General features: G+C 43.6%; 1 protein-coding gene across 2 annotated transcripts in view; it reads left to right on the forward strand.

The window, feature by feature from the left end:
- nle1 (notchless homolog 1 (Drosophila)) overlaps window positions 1-22,413 on the forward strand; it is a 257,228-nt gene that overhangs the window by 231,911 nt on the left and 2,904 nt on the right. For both annotated transcript variants that reach the window (XM_060847925.1, XM_060847927.1), the window contains exons 5-12: window positions 2,094-2,170; window positions 2,538-2,635; window positions 4,967-5,159; window positions 9,115-9,250; window positions 14,528-14,574; window positions 15,569-15,771; window positions 18,295-18,454; window positions 20,994-21,064. In XM_060847925.1, coding sequence (XP_060703908.1) covers window positions 2,094-2,170; window positions 2,538-2,635; window positions 4,967-5,159; window positions 9,115-9,250; window positions 14,528-14,574; window positions 15,569-15,771; window positions 18,295-18,454; window positions 20,994-21,064 — 985 coding nt within the window. The remainder of the gene's footprint in view (window positions 1-2,093; window positions 2,171-2,537; window positions 2,636-4,966; window positions 5,160-9,114; window positions 9,251-14,527; window positions 14,575-15,568; window positions 15,772-18,294; window positions 18,455-20,993; window positions 21,065-22,413) is intronic.

Here is a 22,413-nt window from a genome sequence, read left to right on the forward strand (position 1 = left end):
ATATATGAAGAAAAGCAATGCTGACTCCTGGGGAATTCCACTGCAACACCCCCACTCCTAGCCCCAAAAAATCCTTCGATTACATGGTTCCTGCCATTCATCAATTTTGTATCCAATTTTAGTAACCTGACCCCCCCCATTCATTTTGTTCAGGTAATTTTCAGTATATTAGTCCACAATGGTATTTACTGTCTAGCTGCTAACTTCACATTTCTAACTTGAATATCTAAGAATTTTCCAAGCATGCGCATGCCGAGCGATTTTAATCATTTTCTCACAATATGAGTTGTGGCTCGAATCAGAAGCGGTTTTGAATATCGCTGTCTAGGTGCACTTTTTTTAATAAAGAATATTCTAATCAACCTGTTCAGAGATGTTGTTACACATCTCTGGAACAGGTGGGACTTGAGTCTAGGTCTCCTAGCGCAGAACTAGGGACACAGCCACAAGAGTTAGAGTGACCCAGATACACCCCCCACCCATATTATCTTCTTTATAATTAAAACCTGGCATGTCGATGTTCTTTCCCATCTGAACAATGTCATTTGAAATGCAGCAGGTGGCGCTCTTTCTCCAGTTGGGACCGAAGCAGTGTAACACCTTGGGCACAGAGTACAGGAAGCTTAACTCTGTTGTGGTTCTGTTCGCCGAGCTGGGAATTTGTGTTGCAGACGTTTCGTCCCCTGTCTAGGTGACATCCTCAGTGCTTGGGAACCTCCTGTGAAGCGCTTCTGTGATCCTTCCTCCGGAGGAAAGATCTAGACAGGGGACGAAACGTCTGCAACACAAATTCCCATCTCGGCGAACAGAACCACAACAACGAGCACCCGAACTACAAATCTTCTCACAAACTTTGAAGCTTAACTCTATATGAAACCCCCGTTAGTCTCATCTGCGAGTAGTATTCCCTCTAAACTAAACATCTGTGTGCAGATGCAGTTGCTCCAAAATTCTGTGCGTCGCGACTAGCGTTAGCACACCAATTAGAATCTGGTTCTGAAAGTCACTTTCATGTGCAGGCTTGGAACTGATAGAGGAATCACTGTCTGTCAGAGCATGGTGCAAAGAAATTACAGAGAGGGTTCCATTCCCCCAGCGCTACCTTCCAAGTGATTAGTGCGATATTTATCAAAAAGATGACTGGCTGGTTTTGAGATTCGAGGTGGTGTTATAGCCCGTGTTATGTCAAGTGTAGCTCACCAGGTGTTACTGAGTCAGGAGGACTGACCTACTCCTGACGCTATGGCCCACTGTAATCCAGGCAACGCCTGAAGGTGTTCCGCATTATCCGTTCCATGTTTCAGGTGAGATGTGAAATCAAGGTCCTGTCTGCACTCTGTGATGGACCTCAGGACATTACACCGAGGTGAAATATAGGGGAATTACTAATGGTGATATGGTCAATCTCTCAATCAACACCCTGCAAAACAAAAGCTGGTGACCTGGTCATTGGCACAATTCTGTGAGTGAGAGCTTGCTACGCTTTAATTAGCTGTTGCACTTCCTACGTGGCAACACAGAAAAATAGTTGATTTTTGTTTTAAAGCACTTTGAGACATGCTGAGATCATGAATGTACTTTATAAATACCAGTTCTTCTTTATATTCAGTACTGAATTTCTGCTCTACTAACCAGCGTGAAAAGACCTAATAACGTTGGATTGAGCCCCTTTGAAGATTGCCATTTGAAGACATAACTTATGTGAATCCAATGTTGTTACTTTATAATGAGGCATCAACCTATTTAAAATTGTGGACAACTCTAATCTTGTTCATGCTCCTCTTTGAAAACTCAATTTCAAGGCAGTAATGGTCCCACTCTGGGCAATTGCAATTTAAACTTCCTCTTAACTCACTCCATTTCTGTGCCTTGCCTTTGATTATCTGTCTCTCTTTAATTCAGTGCAATTTTTATGGCAGGAGTGAAATGAGATTGAGCCCTTGCGATTATTAACGAACCAATGAAACTCTGACAAGTTACAGTGGATGAGTTAATTTTCCATTTGAGCGATGTGTCTTTCATTAATAATTCAAAGTCGGCAAAATGGTCAGGAACTAATGTGCCTGAAAAAGGTTTCATTTCTTTTCCCTTAGGTCACAAGCACTGGGTATTGAGCATTGCCTGGTCCCCTGATGGAAAAAAACTGGCTTCTGGGTGCAAGAATAGTCAGGTATTTAATCTTTAAAAGAAAGAAAATTCCCCTCTAGGGCTTGTCTACACTTATCAAACTGTCAATGTTAATTATTGGATATTAATTATTTTTTCACTCTTAAGCTTTCCATTGACTGTCTCAACAACTAATCCCTGTTTAAGAGGGAGATGGAGCTGTTTAAAAAGTAGGCATTTCAAAATATGGCCATGAATTTTACATTTCTCTTGAACACACTGCTTGTCTCAGTAAAACAACAGGACTCTCTGAGTGAGGCCTGAATAAGTAAGCTGGAATCTGGGAGGAGAAACTTTTGGTGGGTGGTTTCTGAAGTCTCAGTAAGTTGTGTGTTTTTGGGTGAAGTTGTACATTGCGTGTTTAATTTCAGATATTCCTGTGGGATCCCAGGACAGGCAATCAAATTGGAAAGGTTCTGACAGGACACTCGAAATGGATTACATATCTTTGCTGGGAACCGCTGCACATGTGAGTAAATAGTTCATAAAGGACTACATAGCCAGCTTTCGAACAGTTGTCCTTTCGACAACACTTTTAACTTCAGTGGCCAACAACTCAAGGACATCCACCTTGAGTTGGTGATCAGCACTGCAGCTCAGTGATTTGAAAGATAGCACCTCCAACAGTGCAGTACTCCCTCAGACCTCCACAGGACCATCGAGCACAAAATTCTGTGCCAAAGTCTTTGAGTCCGCACTTTCAGTGAGTGACTGACTGCTTCCGAGCAGCGGAGATTTTGGGACAGATAACTTCCCCTCCATTTGCTGTACTGAATGAGCGATAATGCATTATTTATAAGCACTGCAAAGTGGGTCATAACTAATAGAGGATACACGAGAATTGATGCTTATAGCTTATAAAATGTGTTGACATTTTATTAGAGGGCTCACACTTGTTACACTCAAGGCAACATACAATGTTATTGTATTGCTCCATACCTTTATATAATGATATAAGTTGCATAAGACACTTACTTAGCCTGAGGTGGAGTATTCTGTCTAACTCTGAACTGCACACACCTTTGGAGGAGAATGCAGGAAAGATGCACAAGAATGAATCCAAGGATGAAGGACCCCTATTGTGAAGGTCGATTTTAAAAAGTTTGAGCTGTTTTCCTGGGGGATGTGGATATCTGATAGATGCATTCAGAATCGTGGACACTAAGTGGAAGAAAATGTTGCCCCTCAAGAAAGGATTGAGAGTAAGCTGGCACAGATTCAAAGTGATTCATAACAGATGCAAAAAAACACGTGAAAAACTTTTTTCACAGGATCCACTGCTTTTTTCTTTTGTTTTATATAAATGATTTAGATGTGAATATAGAAGGTATTTGGTTAGTAAGTTTGCAGATACCACTGTTGACACTAGAGAAGATTATCTCAGAGTATAACGGTACCTTGATAATTGGGCCAAGGATTGGCAGATGGAGTTTAAGTTTAGATTGTTAAAGGAAACCAGGGCAGGACTTACACAGTTAATGGTAGGGCCTTTGGGAGTGTTGCTGAACAATAGGTGCATAGTTCCTTGAAGGTGGAGTTGCAGGAAGACAGGGTGCAGAAAGTGTTTGGTAAACATGCCTATATTGGTCAGTGCACTGAGTATAGGAGTTGGGAGGTCATGGTGTGGCTGTACAGGACATTAGTGAGACCACTTTTAGAATACTGCATTCAATTCTGGTCTCCCTGCTATAGAAAGGGTGTTGTTACTCTTGAAAGGGTAAGTTCAGAAAAAAACTTACATAATTATTGCTGGGATTGTTGGAATTTGAGCTAGAGAGCTGAAAATGTGTTGCTGGAAAAGCTCAGCAGGTCAGGCAGCATCCAAGGAGCAGGAGATTCGATGTTTCGGCATAAGCCCAGCAACACATTTTCAGCTCTGATCTCCAGCATCTGCAGACCTCACTTTCTCCTCGAAGATTTGAGCTACAGGGAAAGGCTGAATAAGGCTGGGGTGTTTTACCCTCTAGGGTCAGAGGCTGAGGGATGACCTTACAGAGGTTTATAAAATCATGAGGCTGAATAGACCATGTCATTTTCCCAGGCTGGGGGAGTCTAAAACTAGAGGGCATAGGTTTACAATGAGAAGGGAAAGATTAAAAAGAGATCTAAGGGGAAACTTAGGCTGGTTTGAGTATGGAATGAGCTGCCAGAGGAAGTGATGGAGGCTGGTACAATTACGGTTTTGAAAAGGCATCTGGATGGGTACGTGAATAGGAAGGGTTTGGAGGGAAATGGGCCAAATGCTGGCAAAGGGGACGAGATTAATTTGGGATAGCTGGTTGGAATGGACATGTTGGACCAAAAGGTCTGTTTCTGTTCTGTACATCTCTATAACTATGACACACATAGGGTCATAGAGTGTTTAGGGTCTGGTATGCACTGCCTTGATGTTAGAGTCTGGTAGGCACTGCCTGAGAATGTGGTGGAGGCAGGTTCAATCAAAGCATTCAAAAGAGAATTAGACTGTTAGTTGAAAAAGGATAACATGAAGAGAGGAGGACGAGCAATTGGGTTTTTGTCTTTCGGAGAGCTAAAGCAGACGTGTTGGGCTGAATGGCCACCTCCTGCACTGTAACAGTTCCGTTGACCAAAATTTATTAACATTCTCAGGATGGACAGGATTGATGCTGGGAAAGGGAAAGTGGGTCTGATAAAGTTGTGACCGGCTCCATGCCTAACTGGACTTCCTTTCTCATTCACAGCAATGAAGTTTTAATTCAAAATAAGGTACAATTTTATTTTAAAGCGCGATTCTCCCTCTTTAACAAAGTGCTATGTTTTGTTTTGTTTTTCCGGGCAGAAATCCACAGTGTCGTTACCTGGCCAGTGCGTCCAAGGACTGCAGCATCCGAATCTGGGACACGATGCTGGGACTCTGTGACAAGATCCTGACGGGACACACGCAGTCGGTGACCTGTGTAAAATGGGGCGGTGATGGGCTCATCTTTTCCTCCTCGCAGGACAGAACGATAAAAGTGTGGAGGGCCCAAGACGTGAGTAGGGTTCACTCTTTGAAGCAGTGGTCTGAGCGGTATGAGAGCCAGGTGAAAGGGGCTTTGTAGTGACTGGAACGTGGGCCAGGTTAACAGTCCCAGTCAGGGAGCTCTGGCTGACACAGATAAAGCATTGCCCTTATTGGGCTTTCCGTGTTACTGGTTCAATGGGTGGTTTCCTGGTGGTGGAATTATTGAATAAAGTTTTCAAAAAAAAGGAAAGAAAATATAAACAGGAAATTCAGAGAGTCTCCTCAGTCTAAGGACTGACTCTTGGGTTAGCTAGTCAGAATCAATATACTGTGCACATGTAAATAGAGGGTGACTTGGTGACGGGATACTAGACTCTGTGCGTTTATTTCAGTCTTATGTTATGGAGGGGGTATCTGTGGACAGTGGGGAAAGAGAGAGAGGAAGGTTTGTGGGCTGGAGGGTTGATACTGCTGAGACTATCCAACTGCTGTAGATGCACCGTACAATATCCCAAGTTCAATATGAGAACTGGCTCCTCACTGGAAGCAAAAAGGATTCTACAGCATGAAGTAGGTGTTTCAGTAAACAGTTGAAAGCAATAATACGCTTTATTGCATAGATAAAGTCATTGTCCCTGGACCGAGAGCCCCAGGATCAAGTCCCACCTGCTCCAGAGGCATCTCTCTGAACAGGTTGATTAGAAAATTAGGTTAAATAAAAAGTTTAGTTCATGAATTGTTTGGCTCAGTGATAGAGGAGCTCTGCACATGAGGGCAAGGGACAAGGTTGGAATGTTTGCATCACCTTCAGCGATAAGTGCTGAGGGGATGATCCATCTGACAAACCCACTTTCAGAGATGTCAAACAAAAGACAAAAAGCATGGATGGCACAGTGGCTCACAGCAGCAGTGACCCGGGTTCGATTCCCTCAGGTCACTGTGTGGAGTTTGCACATTCTCCCCGTGTGCGCATGGGTTTCCTCCCACAGTCTAAAAATATTCAGGTTAGTGGATTGGCCAAGCTGAATTGCCACTGGTATCCAGGGATATGGTGGATTGGATGTGGGAGAATGTGGGGTTAAGGGATTAAGGTGGGGCCTGCATCTGGATGGGTTGCTCTTCAGGGGGTCAGCGTGGACTCCATCGGCAGAATGGCCTCTTTCCACATTGTAGGGATTCTACGACAGACAGGTCATCAGCCTGTCCAAAATCTCATTTCATTGAAGCTTTACTGAATCTGTTTTATCAAAAAAAAGTCTAGAACCTTGTTGCACAGTGGTAATGTCCCTACCTCTGAGCTGGGATCCCTAGGTTCAAGGCCCACCTGCTCCAACATGCATTATAACATCTCTGAGCATTTAAGAAAAGAATCTGCCAGTTGAATGGGTTCTTTTGGTGCAGTGGCAATGTCCCTAGCTCTGAGCCAGGATGTCTCACCTGCACCAGATTTGTATTATTGCAAGTCTGAACAGGATGGTTAGAAAATGAAGCTTTGATTTTTTTTTGGATTTATTGGTTATTATATTAGATTTCTGGACTCGATTTGGATTCACTGTGTGTGGAACCATTTCCTGTACATCTACCCTATCAAACCCCATCACCACCCCTCCTTTATCCTGTCAATTTGATTCTAATTGCTGGCTGTGTATTCTCTCTGCAAGATGAATTTCCCTGGGTATGTTGTCATGGCAACAAGGTGTGCTTTTTTTTAAAGTCATCGAAGACCATTCTCAAGATGTTCAATTCTGAAGATGGATCACTGAACCCAAGATGTCAACTCTGTGTTTTTCTTTCCACAGATGCTGCCAGACCTGCTGAGTTTCTCCAACAATTATTGTTTTAGTTTCAGATTTCTGAAGTTCTTTGTTTTACTCTTAATTCTTTGTTAGTGAGGCATCAGTTTCAGTGTTGGAGCTCAGAGGGGGGCTTTGTGTTAAATTCTGGATGTAGGTTTGCTCGCTGAGCTGGTAGCTTCGTTCTCAAATGTTTCATCACCATTCTAGGTAACCTCATCAGTGAGCCTCCAAATGAAGCACTGGTGGTATGGCCTGCTTTTGATTTATGTGTTTAGGTTTCCTTGGGTTGGTGATGTCATTTCCTGTGGTTAAGTCATTTCCTGTTCCTTTTCTCAGGGTTGGTAAATGGGATCCAAGTCAGTGTATTTGTTGATAGAGTTCCGGTTGGAATGCCATGCTTCTAGGAATTCTTGTGTGTCTCTCTGTTTGGCTCGTCCTAGGATGGATGTGTTGTCCCAGTCGAAGTGGTGTCCTTCCTTATCTATATGTGAGGATACTAGTGAGAGTGGGTCATGTCTTTTTGTGGCTAGTTGGTGTTCATCTATCCTGGTGGCTAGTTTTCTGCCAGTTTGTCCAATGTAGTGTTTGTTATGGTTCTTGCAAGTATTTTGTAAATAACATTAGTTTTGTTTATTGTCTGTATAGGGCCTTTCAAGTTCATTAGCTGCTGTTTTAGTGTGTTGGTGGGTTTGTGGGCCAAGGGGGCTGAGTAGTCTGGCTGTCATTTCTGAGCTGTCTTTGATGTAGGGGAGAGTGGCTCAGATTTCTGAATGTGTTTTGTCTGCTTGTTTGGGTTTGTTGCTGAAAAACCGGCGGACTGTGTTCATTGGGTACCCGTTCTTTTTGAATATACGGTAAAGGTGATTTTCCTCTGCTCTTCTTAGTTCCTCTGTGCTGCAGTATGTGGTGATTCATTGGAATAATTTTCTGATGCAGCTCTGTTTGTGGATATTGGGATGATTGCTTCTGTAGTTCAATATTTGGACTGTATGTGTTGTTTTCCTGAGGACGCTGGTTTGAAGTTCCCCATTAGCTGTTCATTCTACTGTGATATCCAGGAATGGCAGTTTGTTGTTGCTTTCCTCCTCTTTAGTGAATTTTATGCCAGTAAGGGGATAATCGATGGTCTTGAAGGTTTCCTCTAATTTACTTCCTTTAGTGATGACAAAGGTGTCATCCACGTAGCAGACCCAAAGTTTGGGTTGGATGGTTGGCAGAGCTGTTTGCTTGAGGCTCTGCTCAGACCCCTGATATCGGAGATCCCATGGGTGTACCTTTCCTTTGTTTGCAGGTTTTGTTGTTGAAGCTGAAATGGGTGGTAAGGCATTGGTTCACTAGCTTAGAGTCACAGAATCATAGAGATGTACAGCATGGAAACAGACCCTCCGGTCCAACCCATCCATGCCGACCAGATATCCCAACCCAATCTAGTCCCACCTGCCAGCACCCTGATGATAATTCAAGCTTCAACAACAAAACCTACAGACAAACCAACAGAACACCCATGTCATTTACAAAATACCTTTCAAGAACTGTATCAAACCCTACATTGGACAAACTGGCAGAAAACTAGCTACCAGGATACATGAACACCAACTAGCCACAAAAAGATATGACCCCCTCTCACTAGTATCCTTGCATATGGATGAGGAAGGACACCACTTCAACTGGGACAACACATCCATCCTAGAACAAGCCAAACAGAGACACGCATGAGAATTCCTAGAAGCATGACATTTCAAATGGAACTCTAACAACAAATACATTGACTTGGATCCCATTTCCCACCCCCTGAGAAAAAGGACAGGAAATGCGTCACCACAGGAAATGACGTCATCAACCGAAGGAAACCTAAACACATAAATAGAAAGCGGGCCATACCACCAGTGCTTCATTCAGGGACTCGCTGATGATGTTACCTAGTGATGAAATGTCAGAAAACGAACCTTCCAGCTCAGCGAGCAAACTTGTATCCAGAACCTCAACCTGAGCTACAAATCTTTTCAAAACTCACTTCATGTTAAATTGGTGTGTGCACAGTCAGCATATATGTACATACTGATTGCACACTTGATATTGTGAATGTGCTCCACTGTATACTAAGGTCTTAGCAAAACAAAACAGAACAAATATTCAGGGGCCAGTTTGGTCACTGTTTTATAAATTGTATGTGTGATCTGTTTTCAGGGGGTTATGTGCAGAACACTCCAGGGCCATGCACACTGGGTAAACACAATGGCACTCAGCACTGACTACGTCCTGCGAACTGGGTCCTTCGAACCAGCAGAAGCCACAATTGTACCACAGGAGAGTGATGATTCCCGTGGGTAATCGCGCTGCCTTTCCATTGCCTGTCTCCTCAGCCAATATTTGTCTTTATACTTATATTCAAAGAGAAAATCCCCAATTTTTGTTGTCTTATTTAAGGATGTACAGCAAGCTTTTCATTAACCAGTATCTATGGGACACTCGTAGATCGAATATGCCATTTGATCAAGTAATCCAGTCCACATAATCCAAATTAAAAACACACACTGAGTAATAGAAATGTAATGCAAGGGATATTCACGTCGCTGTTATACTTTATTTGCAGCATAAGTCACTTAAATAATGCAACTTTACCTTACGTAAAACTTACTGGCAGAAACCCATCTCACTTGCACCCTCAATTGACTGCCTGGACATTGTGGAGTTTGTGATAATACAGTTAAACTTCTAGTATTTGAGGTATATAATTTACCCTACCTCCACTGCATTCTGAGGCAGAGCTCCAAAGTCACATGGTTCTCTGAGAGAAAACGTTTCCTCTCTTGCTCCAACGTTAAAAGGATTACATTTAAAATAGTGTCCTGTTGTTCTGGACTCGCCCACATCCTTTTCACATTCAACTTGTTGAGGCCATTCAGGATTTTCTAACCTCCATCAAATCACCCCTCACTCTTCTAAACTTTTGTAACAACGAGCCCTGTCTGTCTAAACTTTCCTTGGAGACATTCAATCATTCTCAAAGCATCATTTTCATAAACCATCTCTGAACTACTCCAACACATTTACATCACTCTCTAAATAGGGAGATCACAAATGCATGCAGTACTCAAGATGTGGTCTCACCATTCCTTTCATAACTAAGGCATAACATCCTTACGTTTGCTTTCAATTCATCATATGATAAACCGATTAACCATTCTTAATCACTTGCTATTGCAGCATCCAAACTTTTACTGACTTGTGTACTAGAGCACCTGGATCCTTCTGCAGTCTTTCACTCATTGATTAAATAATCCTCCGCTTTTTCATTCTTCATGCTAAAGTGAACAACTTCACATTATCCCACATCAAACTCCATCTGCCACATTTAACCTGTCTAAAAATAGTCTGCGCCCTTGCTATGTCACCTTCACAACATACTTTCCTACCTATCTTAGTGTCATCTGTACCTTCTGCCATCATGCCTGAATTTTCCTCATCTATGTCAGTGATGTAAATTGTAAAAAGTTGGGGGCCCGGCACAGATCCCTGTGGGACCCCACTCGTCACATCCTGCCAATCAGAAAAAGACCTATTTATGTTTACTCTTCTGTCTGTGTTTATATCTTACTGTGTGTCCTGAATAACTTTTCATGTAGAATCTTGTCAAATGCCTTTTGGAAATCCAAATACAGAACATTTACAGTTCATACTATCCATTTTTAACTAGCTTTCTCTCACTCTTATTTGCTTTGATTAACTTTTTAGTCACAGTGGGGCGACACGGTGGCTCAGTGGTTAGCACTGCTGCCTCACAACGCCAGGGATCTGGGTTCGATTTCCGCCTCAGGTGACTGTCTGTGTGGAGTTTGCACATACTCCCTGATTCTGCCTGGGTTTCCCCCGGGTGCTCCGGTTTCCTCCCACAGTCCAAAGATGTGCAGTTTAGGTGAATTGGCCACGCTAAATTGCCCACAGTGTTAGATGCATTAGTCAGGGGTAAATACGGGTCTGGGTGGGTTACATGTCAGAGGGTCAGTGTGGACTTGTTGGGCCAAAGGGGCCTGTTTCCACACTCGGGAATCTAATCTAATCATTCTCTACTTTTCTTTGTATTCTCATAAGTCATCATGTCTGCCATGCACCTTTGTCCAAATGTATGCTTTTCCCTTGCGTTTGATGCTTTCCCTAACTTCTTTAGATTTTGACTGCTGTAAAGTATCCGTCACTCCTCTATTGAACTGTTTCATACTCTAATATACTCCAGCTAGCTCAGCATTCATACCCACGCAGTTTCCCTTATTTAAATAGGAAGTACTAGTTGTATTCCCAGTTTTCTCCTTTTTAAACTCGATAGTCACAGGTGAGGTGCTGAAAGATTGAAGGTTGGCAGACGTGGTGCCACTATTTAAGAAGGGCAGTAAAGACAAGCCAGGGGACTACAGACCAGTGAGCCTGACCTCAGTGGTGGGCAAGTTGTTGGAGAGAATCCTGAGGGTGTACATGTACTTGGAAAGGCAAGGACTGATTCAGGATAGTCAACATGGCTTTGTGCGTGGGAAATCATGTCTAACAAATTTGATTGAGTTTTTTTGAAGAAGTAACAAAGAAGATTGATGAGGGCAAAGCAGTAGATGTGATCTATATGGACTTCAGTAAGGCATTCAACAAGGTTCCCTGTGGGAGACTGATTAGCAAGGTTAGATCTCAAGGAATACATGGAGAACTAGCCATTTGGATACAGAACTGGCTCAAAGGTAGAAGACAAAGGGTGGTGGTTGAGGGTTGTTTTTCAGACTGGAGGCCTGTGACCAGTGGAGTGCCACAAGGGTTGGTGCTGGGCCCTCTATTTTTTGTCATTTACATAAATGATCTGGATGCGAGCATATGAGGTACAGTTAGTAAGTTTGCAGATGACACCAAAATTGGAGGTGTAGTGGACAGCGAAGAGGGTTACCTCAGATTACAACAGGATCTGGACCAGATGGGCCAATGGGCTGAGAAGTGGCAGATGGAGTTTAATTCAAATAAATGTGAGGTGCTGCATTTTGGGAAAGCAAATCTTAGCAGGACTTTAAGTGTATAATCCTAGTATTGTCCTAGGGAGTGTTGCTGAACAAAGAGACCTTGGAGTGCAGGTTCATAGCTCCCTGAAAGTGGAGTCGCAGGTAGATAGGATAGTGAAGAAGGCGTTTGGTATGCTTTCCTTTATTGGTCAGAGTATTGAGTACAGGAGTTGGAAGGTCATGTTGCGGCTGGACAGAACATTGGTTAGGCCACTGTTGGAATATTGCATGCAATTTTGGTCTCCTACCTATCGGAAAGATGTTGTGAAACATGAAAGGGTTCAGAAAAGATTTACAAGGATGTTACAAGGGTTGGAGGATTTGAGCTACAGGGAGAGGCTGAACAGACTGGGGCAGTTTTCCCAGGAGTGTCAGAGGCTGAGGGGTGACCTTATAGAGGTTTACAAAATTTTGAGGGGCATGGATAGAGGGGAAAGATATAAAAGAGACCTAACGGGCAACTTTTTCACACAGAGGGTGGTATGTGTATGGAATGAGCTGCCAGAGGATGTGGTGGAGGCTGGTACAATTGCAACATTTAAGAGACATCTGGATGAGTATATGAATAGGAAGGGTTTGGAGGGATATGGGCCGGGAGCTGGCAGGTGGGACTAGATTGGGTTGGGATATCTGGTCAGCATGGACTGGTTGGACCGAAGGGTCTGTTTCCTTGCTGTACATCTCTATGACGCTATGTAAAATTCAATCAAATTATGATGGCTTCTACCTAGAGGTGCCTTTATTCTGAGGTCATGAATGAACCCTGTCACATTACACAATACCAAGTCGAGTACAAGCCTGCTGTCTGGCCATTTTCAGAATATATAGCTTGAAGATACTGAACCCCCTTATCGAGGTTGTTATCGCCAACATGATGTTTTTTTCAGCTGTAATTGTTTGTACAGGGAGTCCCTGGTTTACAAATGCTTGTACTTATGAACTGATCCCATCCACAATTGTAACTTTCAAGACCCAAGCATACTAACATTTCCTGTACTCACAATTGGCTGCTTTACGGTGTCTTGCATTGTGTTCCAACAAACCAACTTCCGAATGGATTCTCGACTGGAACCCAGGAACTGCCTGTAGATTAAAATCCCTGTCGTTATTGCTGTCCCTTTATCACAAGCCCCTCGTATCCCCCTCCCTTCGTCAGGTACCATTCACTTACTGCAGATCACACCAACCAATGATTTATTTTCCTTATAGTTGTTCTTCACAACCCCAGCAGTCTCTTCATTCTGATCTCCTCAGCTAATTATTCCACCAGGAATACCTTTGCTTGGAGTGCATCCCTCTGCCTTTACCAAACTTCCTATACTTTTTGAATGGAATGTACCCTTCAATATCCAGATCCCAAACTTGTTATTCTCAAACTGTGTCTTTGTAATTGCTATCAGATATTCATTCACTTCAATGAGTGACATAAATGTGTACTATTGCTTTATGCCATTTGTAATGTTTGTAGCAAGTGGCATTGACTGATGGTTTTTTTACTGAACGACCCTTTTCGTCCCATAATTTTCCATCTAAAATATTTTGTTGTCCTGCCTCAGCTGTCTCCCTTTCATTGCATGTACGTCAGTCCATCACCTAGCCCAACTCACTTACTTTTAAAGCCCTCTCTGCTTCCCTGGTGTTGGGGCTTGCAAGAATACCAGTCCCTGAATGGTTCAGCTGGTGACAGTCCCAGTGGTAGACCTTTTTTTTTCTCTCAAAACTACTGCCAGTATCCCACGAACCGCAACCTAGTTCCCAAATAGTCTTTGAGCCATACATTCACTTTGCCAGCGGCATGGTGGCACAGTGGTTAGCCCTGCTGCCTCACAGCGCCAGAGACCCGGGTTCAATTCCTGCCTCAGGCGACTGACTGTGTGGAGTTTGCACGTTCTTCCCGTGTCTGCGTGGGTTTCCTCCGGGTGCTCCGGTTTCCTCCCACAGTCCAAAGATGTGTGGGTCAGGTGAATTGGCCATGCTAAATTGCCTGTAGTGTTAGGTAAGGGGTAAATGTAGGGGTATGGGTGGGTTGCGCTTTGGCGGGTCGGTGTGGACTTGTTGGGCCGAAGGGCCTGTTTCCACACTGTAAGTAATCTAATCTAAAAAAAATCTAATTATTCACCATGTACCTGCATGGTTCAGATAGTAACCCAGAGATAATTACTTTGCTGAGGTTCTACTTTATAATTAGCACCTAACTTCACTACAGACCTTTGTGCCCCCCCCATGTCATTAGTGCTGACATGGGCTATGACTGCTGGATCTATATTAATGTGAGTTGTTGTTGTTGAAGCAGCACTGACTTGTATAAAGTGCCTCTCCCTCTCTCTACACTCCATCCCTCTCCCACTCTGTAACATGTTCTAAATATAGCCCAGCTTAGTCAAGTCATGCAGGGAACTGGAAACAGTGCGACTGGGAAGTCTTTTTCCTGCAGGTTACCACAATTAAAATGCTTTTAAATTGATCTGAGGAGCTGTGATGTTGCTCCATTTATGGCCATCAACTGGATGAAAGTCTGTTGATAAAACTGCTGGAGTCTCATTTTCTCCTAATGTTTTATTTTGCAGTGGAAGAACTGAAGCAAAAGGCCCTGCAGAGATATCAACAAACCAGGGTGAGGAAACAAAATAGGGGGAAAAAATCAAAGCTATTGATTTCCAAGATCTGCTGCAGGTGGCCTGACATTTAATTGACAATTAATAAGTTCCGCACATGGATTTCTTGAATGGATAAATGAAAGACATTGGACGAAATGTTGTGAAGTAGATTGCTAATTAGCTGGGGGGTGGTGATGTGTGGGCTTAAGGGGAGTAGGTCCTGTTTAGTGCAATGTGATTTGTGTTTCCTAGAGAGCTGCGCTGAATCTCCGAATTGTTTCGGCTTGGAAGGAGGCCGTTTGGCTCATCGTACCTGCACCAGTCCTGTTATCTTGTGGCATTTTACTGCCAGTTCCCAATATCCCTGTGCACACTGGCCCTCAGCCATCACCGGATACCTCCGTGTGCAGTTTATGTCCAACTGGTGGCAATGCCCAGGTGTTTACTGCTTATGAGGGGTACGGAAGTAGAGATCATCAATGATTTCAAAAGGAAATTGGATAGGTGATTGAGGGGGATAGAGTGGTGGAAGGGGGCTGACTGGATTGCTCTAGAGTGCTGGCCTGGACACGATGAGCTGAACTGTCTCCTTTTGTTCAATAATAACCCTAAATCATCAATAGTTAGGATGAAGGAGCAGAGAGTTGTACGTCCAATGTTACCAATGGCATTGAGTGCAGCAGCACGCTAAGTGCTTTCAAAATGTTGCAGAGACAGACTGAGTAAATGAGCAGGCAAGTGTGTGGCTTGTGGAAAAGTAAGGGGTCTTTTGAGAAAAGAAAATAAAAATTCAGGACATTATATTAATTAAGAGGGATGAAGAGATTTGTGTGTCCAAGTGTATGAAATGCCCAAAAGCCCAGTGTAATACCCAGCAGGGGCAAAGCACATGGCACAAAAGGCTCAAGCCATGGTGGGAATGTGAGCAATCTATGTTGGAGCAGACTTTATTATTCACGTCTCTGTCAACAAACTGGTCTTAACGTCCTCTCCTTTTCGTTATCTCTTTAGGGTCAGGAGCAGGAGAGGCTGGTTTCGGGCTCGGACGACTTCACACTTTTCCTCTGGACTCCCGCAGAGGCTAAAAAGCCCGTGGCACGATTGACAGGCCATCAGGCTCTGATCAATGAAGTCTGTTTCTCCCCTGACACTCGGCTCATTGCTAGTGCATCGTTTGACAAATCAGTGAAGTTATGGGACAGCAGGACCGGCAAGTAAGATCCCTAAGCTGTTGTCCTTCAAGACAGGACGTGCATTTCACAATCTCCGATCGTTTGGCTAAGTATTTTTCGAAGTTGTAATGTAGGAAGTGTGACCGCCAAATTGCAAATAGTGCTGGATCATCACTAGGTAATCTCCTTCTGTCGTGTTCATTGAGGGATTAATATTGTTGGGGATATGGCACAATGAATGCTGCTCTTTTTCAAAATGATTACATTCCCTACAGTGTGGAAACAGGCCCTTCAGTCCAACCAGTCCACACCGACCCTCTGAAGAGCAACCCACCCATACCCGTTACCCTCTGGCTATTTCACCTATAACTACGGGCAATTTAGCATGGCCAATTCACCTAACCTGCACATCTTTGGACTGTGGGAGGAAACCGGAGCACCCGGAGGAAACCCACGCAGACACAGGGAGAATGTGCAAACTCCACACAGACAGTCGCCCGAGGCTGGTGCTGTGAGGCATCCTGCAAAATAGACCGTGGGGTCTTGTATGTCCAGCAGAGATGTTCCAGTTGTGGCCTCAGTTTAACGTTCATTTGAAAGGTAGCTCCTCCAACAGTTCGGCGCTTCCTCCAGCAGGGCACCCGGCATGCCAGCCTGTCAGAGCGCAAAGCTCTGGAGTGGGGCTTAAACCCCAGGCCAGTGAGACCCACTGAACTGAGCTGACATTTTATACGCAGTTTGGAATTGGAAACGAGAAATCGCCGCCTACAGGCAGTGACTGCTTTGCAGGAGGTTGTCACTGAAGTGCAGAACAAGATTAACATTTCAGGCAGATGTTTACAGTTCCTTAACCAGCGTCACTCTATCATTAGAATCATAGAATCCCTACAGTGTGGATGCAGGCCATTCGGCCCATCAACTCCATGCCTCTGAAGAGCATCCCACCTCTTTACCCAATCCCTATGACTCTGCATTTCCCACGGCTAACCCACCTAGCCTGCACCTTCCTGTACACCATGATCAATTTAACATGGCCAATCCACCTAATTTTATTTGATTATTATCATATTGCTGCTGTTCATGGAAGCTTGCTGTGTGCATATTGGCTTCCTGCATTACAACTGTGACTGTACATCTATCATAGCTCATAGTAAAGTGCTTTGAGACATCCTGAGGGTGCGAAAGGTGCTACAACCAATAATTTCTGTTTGCTGTGGGAAATCCCGACTAATTGGATTTGCAAGGAAGCAACAGCTCAGGGTTGAATTGGGTGAGTTGGGTTGGCACTGCATCCGTTCATCTTTGTTTCTTAAACAATATATTCTCATGTGGAACATGCGGGTCATTGGCCAGCATTTATTGTCTGTCTCTAATTGCCCTTTGAGCAGCTTGCTTGGCCATTTCAGAAGGCAGTTAAAGGTCTGGAGTCCCGTGTAGGCCAGACTAGATCAAGACAGTTGGTTTCCTTCCCTCAATGAATTTAATGCACCAGATGGGCTTTCAGGACAATAAATGGTAGTTATCATAGTCCCCAGCACTAGGATATTTTATATTCCAGATTTTATTTATTAAATTTAATGTAAGCTCTCAGGATGGGTTTTGAACCCAAGTTCCCCGGGGGATTGGACTAGTCAGTTACTATACCATTGTGCCACCATCTCTCCTTGTTTTAAATCCAGATGAATAAGCAATACCCACTTACATGGTGTGATTAAGGTAAACTGACCTTTCTGAAACCACGCTTACTGTCCTGATGAAGGTTCCTGATCCGAAATGTTGATTTTCCAGCTCCGATGCTGCATGCCCTTTCCAGCCCAACTTTTTACCAACGCTGACTTCCAGCACCTGTAGTCCTTCCTATCTCCACCTTACTGTCTGTAAGCCTGAGACTGCTGTTCTCTCCTCGCAGACATAGCCCGAGAGGCTGTGGTGAGAGTGACTGGTAATTCACTGTGGGCTAGTACTGCTGGATCGAGGGGCAGGACTAAGAAAGTTCTTTTATGTTTAGCTGACCAACTTTTCTGTGTTTCTCTTGTTTTGTCCTCCTCTGCATCCTTTATGCTTATCGTTTCCACCATTGTGTTTACATCATTCCACTGACCAGAATCTCCAACAACCGTCTCCACTCGGAGCAATGCCACTATTACAAAATACTGATGTTGTCAGTTCAAAGTGTTGTAAAAAAAGCTGTTAGATTGAGGTTTCCCTTTGTAGAAAGGGTCAAATGTGGATAAGCTCCAAATCTCATGAGCTTCCAAACTCCCTTTCCAAATCTCATCCCCTCTTCCCCTTCTCCTTCAATATATCTACTATTTCTTAAATCTGTCTCTTTGACCAAACATTTGACTGTCCTTTCTGATATCTCTCTCTATGACTCAATGGTGAATTTTATTTGATAATTGCACTTGTGCAAAGTCTTAGAAAGTTTGTTGACGTCAAAGACGTGAATAAATGCCAGTTTTGATTGTTGTTGACCTGGAATATGGTTAGGTAATAATTCAATTATCCGGACGTACACTTTTCCTCTTTTAAGCTGAGTGATCCAAGTCTTCTGTTTGTTCCTAGATATCTGGCATCTCTCCGAGGTCACGTCTCAGCTGTGTATCAGATCGCGTGGTCAGCGGACAGTCGACTGTTGGCAAGCGGCAGTAGTGACAGCACATTGAAGGTGTGGGATGTGAAAACACGCAAGTTGTCTGTGGACCTTCCTGGCCATGCAGATGAGGTAATATCTCCTCTAGTGTCTTCCATGAGCCAGCAATGTGGATCGCCGAGGATGCACGAACCGGGGGGAAAGTAGTTTACCTAAAGTCTTTTCTGTTGGCAAAAAGACATCGGAAGAAATTTTTTTTGAGTTTCAAAATTGGGATAGATGCAGACTAGAGCTGAAAATGTGTTGCTGGAAAAGCGCAGCAGGTCAGACAGCATCCAAGGAACAGGAGATTTGACGTTTTGGGCATAAGCCTTTCTTCAGGAAAGGGCAAGATGCAGACTATCAGGCTCAATGAACTATTGAGTTAACTCCAACCATCCATATCACTCGTAGTTTTATCGCACCAACGTAGGCTATTTGGCCCAACAGGTCTGTGGTATAATGGAAAATAAGAATGATGATGAACTGATGATGTTACTCTGATATCAGTAAAGCAGTTAGGATGAAGAGAAGCAGGCATGAGATGATTCAAAAAAAGTATATGTAGAGAGAGGTCATAGATGTTACACAAGAGACCTGTCTTCAGCAACCTGCACAGATGTAGATAGTGTCACAGCACCTAAGGAGCAGAAGAGCCCAGGACTGGGAGCCAGCAGCTTCTCAGAGTGCACGTAGATACATGTATGTAAAATCATGAGGGGTAGAGATAAGGTGAATGGCAGGTGTCTTTTCCCTAGGGTGGGGGATTTCAAGACTAGGAAGCAGAATTTTAAGATGAGAGGAGAAGTATTTTAAAAAGACATAAAAACATTTTGTTTTTACAAGGTGGGTCATGTGTGGAATGAGCTTCCAGAGGAAGTGTGGATGTGGGTACAGTTATAACATTTAAAAGATGTTTGGATAAGTACACGAATAAGAAATGTTTGGAGGGATATGGGCCAAGTGCGGGCAAATGTAACTAATTTAGTTTGGAGTTCGGGCCTATTTCCATGCTGTATGACTGTATACCCACAAGCCAGAGATATTATGCAGGTAGCAGTATTAGCCTAAAATATAGGTTCCAGGCTGCTTTCTTCAATGTTTATGTTCGAGCATTCACCTGTGTTTCTTAGTTTCATCCTAGCATACTGTTCCCTTCCACTTATCCAGCTACCCTTTAAAAGCATCTATTGCATAATATGCAATTCTCCTCAAATACCCACTTGGCCACTTTGAGTGAAAGTCTCTTTATTGAACTCACTTCTGTTCCATTCTGCCTTTTGCACATCTCCAGTTATACATGTGCTAAGACCAGTGGCAATGCCATTACTGCATCTTTGACATTTCTGTGAGATGCTCATTAAAGCCATGTTTTGTATCATTTGTCCTGATAACTCCTCACATGGCCTGGCCTCTGATTAATCCTGCACCTTCCAATTCTAAAGACTTGATTGGAACCTCATCCACATTCACTCTGTCCACTGTGAGCCACAGTGACGGTGGTGTTTACCATCTACTGTAACAACTCGCCAAGCATCCTCCAACAGCGCCCTCTAACCCAGTGACCTGTACAAACCCGAAGGACCAACTCAGCAGATACTTGCCGGAACACCAACATCTGCAAGTTCCCCTCCATGCTGCCCTGACTTGGAAATATTTTGCCTTTTCTTTAGGGTCACTGAATGAAAATCCTGAGAAAACTGTCATAATAGAGCTTTCCTGTTCCCAATCCCATGGACTACAGCGGTTCAAGCGGGCACTCACCACCACCACCTCCAGAGTGTTTAAGTTTGGGTAATAAATACAGGCCCAGCTAGCGAACCATAGAAATGATACAGCACAGAAGTGGGCCATTCAGTCCAGCTTGTCCATGCTGACACAAAGACACCCAGATTAGATTAGCTTAGGTTACTTAGTGTGGAAACAGGCCCTTCGGCCATACAAGTCCACACTGACCCGCCATTCCCCTACATTTACCCCTTCACCTAATCCCACTGGCAATTTAGCGTGGCCAATTCACCTAACCTGCACATTTTTGAACTGCCCTTTCTAATCTCATCATCCTGCACATGGCCCTTAGCTCTTACACTCTATGAGCAGATAATGACGAGCATCAGTGCAAACTTTTACCACTTTTGAAATGATCACATGACTTTTAAATGTGTCTCGATGACCCTTTTTGACAATGGAATCTGAATTCACTCCTGTGAAAGTCACCCCCTTGCACCCTCAGGTGAAATATTTTAAAGTGCTTTCACCTGAGGCTTTTGACACAATCAGCACAGAAACGATCACTAAACCATTATACTTACAGAGAAAGATCATCAAAGGTTCAATCAGAAACTGTTTAGCCTTAGAATAATACCTGAGCTCTCAGATGCTTCAATCTTTGAGTGAATTACATCATGTGTAGTTTTCCAAGGAACAGCCTAACAGTAATCTCTCTATCAGTTTGCCATTGACTGTATCTGAGAAATATTACAGATGTATTTCCAGGGATCCCTTCAGTCCATTCTGTGCTAGTCTGATGCTTGCTAAAGCTGAACCAAATGCTGCCATTTGGCTGATGGTTAGAAGGCTGTGACTTTGTGATAAATGTTTTTCAGAAAATGTTTTTGCTCTGTACTTCCAGGTTTTTGCTGTTGATTGGAGTCCTGATGGGCAGAGAGTCGCGAGTGGAGGAAAAGATAAAGTGCTGAGAATGTAAGTAGGGAACGGAGATATGATTGGGCCGTTGGATGTTTGAGGGATTGAGAAAGGTGGACGGGCAAGAGCCTCTGCTAAACTTTCTCCAAAATGTTCAAAATTACTTTATTTAGCTTGGCAAATGAGTCGATACTTATTGATATTTTTCGCAAAATCTCGTTATCCTCAGCAATAAGTAAAGGAGCTGAATGTTTTTTCGAAGTAATGATTAAATGTAAAAAAAAACTCAGAAAATCCTGTAAACGGATCAGAGAGCTTCAAAATCAGTTTGGAAGGCCTGACTGTTTGAGTCTGTCTGTCTCTGTCTGTCTGTCTGTCTCTCTCTCTCTCTCTCTCTCTCTGTCTCTGTCTCTCTCTCTCTGTCTCTGTGTGTCTCCCACGCTCTCTCACACAAACACCTTGTTTGACCAATGCATTAACATGACAACACAGTTCCACTTTTCTTCTAAGTATATAAAAAACATTCCATTTTCTGCGGCATATGGAGGAAAGTGGGTGAGTGTAGGTTAGGTGGGCTTGGATTGGCGCAACATTGAGGGCCGAAGGGCCTGTACTGCGCTGTATTTTTCTATGTTCTATGTTCTAAAGCAAGCAACATGAATTCGACTGGGACAACACCACTATCATAGGGCAAGCCAGACAGAGAACAGCCAGGGAATTCCTAGAGGCATGACATTCATCCACAAACTCCATCAACAAACACATCGACCTGGACCCTATATACCAACCACTACAGCGGACAGCTGAAACTGACACCCGGAAGCCGCAAGGACAGACCACTATAAATACCGGAAGAAACATCAAAGAAGCGCTTCGCAGGAGGCTCCAGAGCACTGATGATGTCTCCTAGCCAGGGGACGAAACGTTTGCAACAAAAACTTCCAGCTTGGCGAACAGAACCACAACAACAAGCACCCGAGCTACAAATCTTCGTACAAAGCATTTTCCATTTATATTTCAGTAAAATATTTGTTGTCCTCTCAGTTGAGAGATTGGTGTGGGATTGGGGCTTTGATCCAAGGGATGGAGCTAGGAACTCATTGCAATGTTTTGGATTTCCAGTGCACTGGAATAGTCGGTATTTCCTCGTCCTGATGAATATTGCTAAGTAGTTTGGGGAGATCAGTGACTATCCCTTCCTTTACTATTGAAGCTGGATGTTGCTGCTTATCTCAAATGGTCCTGGAGAAGGTGGTGTTGAGCTTCCTCCTTAACCATCTTCAGTCAGTGGAGAAATAGGTCCATTCACAGCGCTGTTAGGAAGGGAGGTCCAGGATTTTAACCTAGTGACAGTGGAGGGGCGGTAATGTATTTCCAACTCTCAATGGTGTGTGCATTGGAGGGGA

This window comes from Hemiscyllium ocellatum, chromosome 31 (genome assembly GCF_020745735.1).
Source record: "Hemiscyllium ocellatum isolate sHemOce1 chromosome 31, sHemOce1.pat.X.cur, whole genome shotgun sequence".
NCBI classification, from domain to species: Eukaryota; Metazoa; Chordata; class Chondrichthyes; order Orectolobiformes; family Hemiscylliidae; genus Hemiscyllium; species Hemiscyllium ocellatum.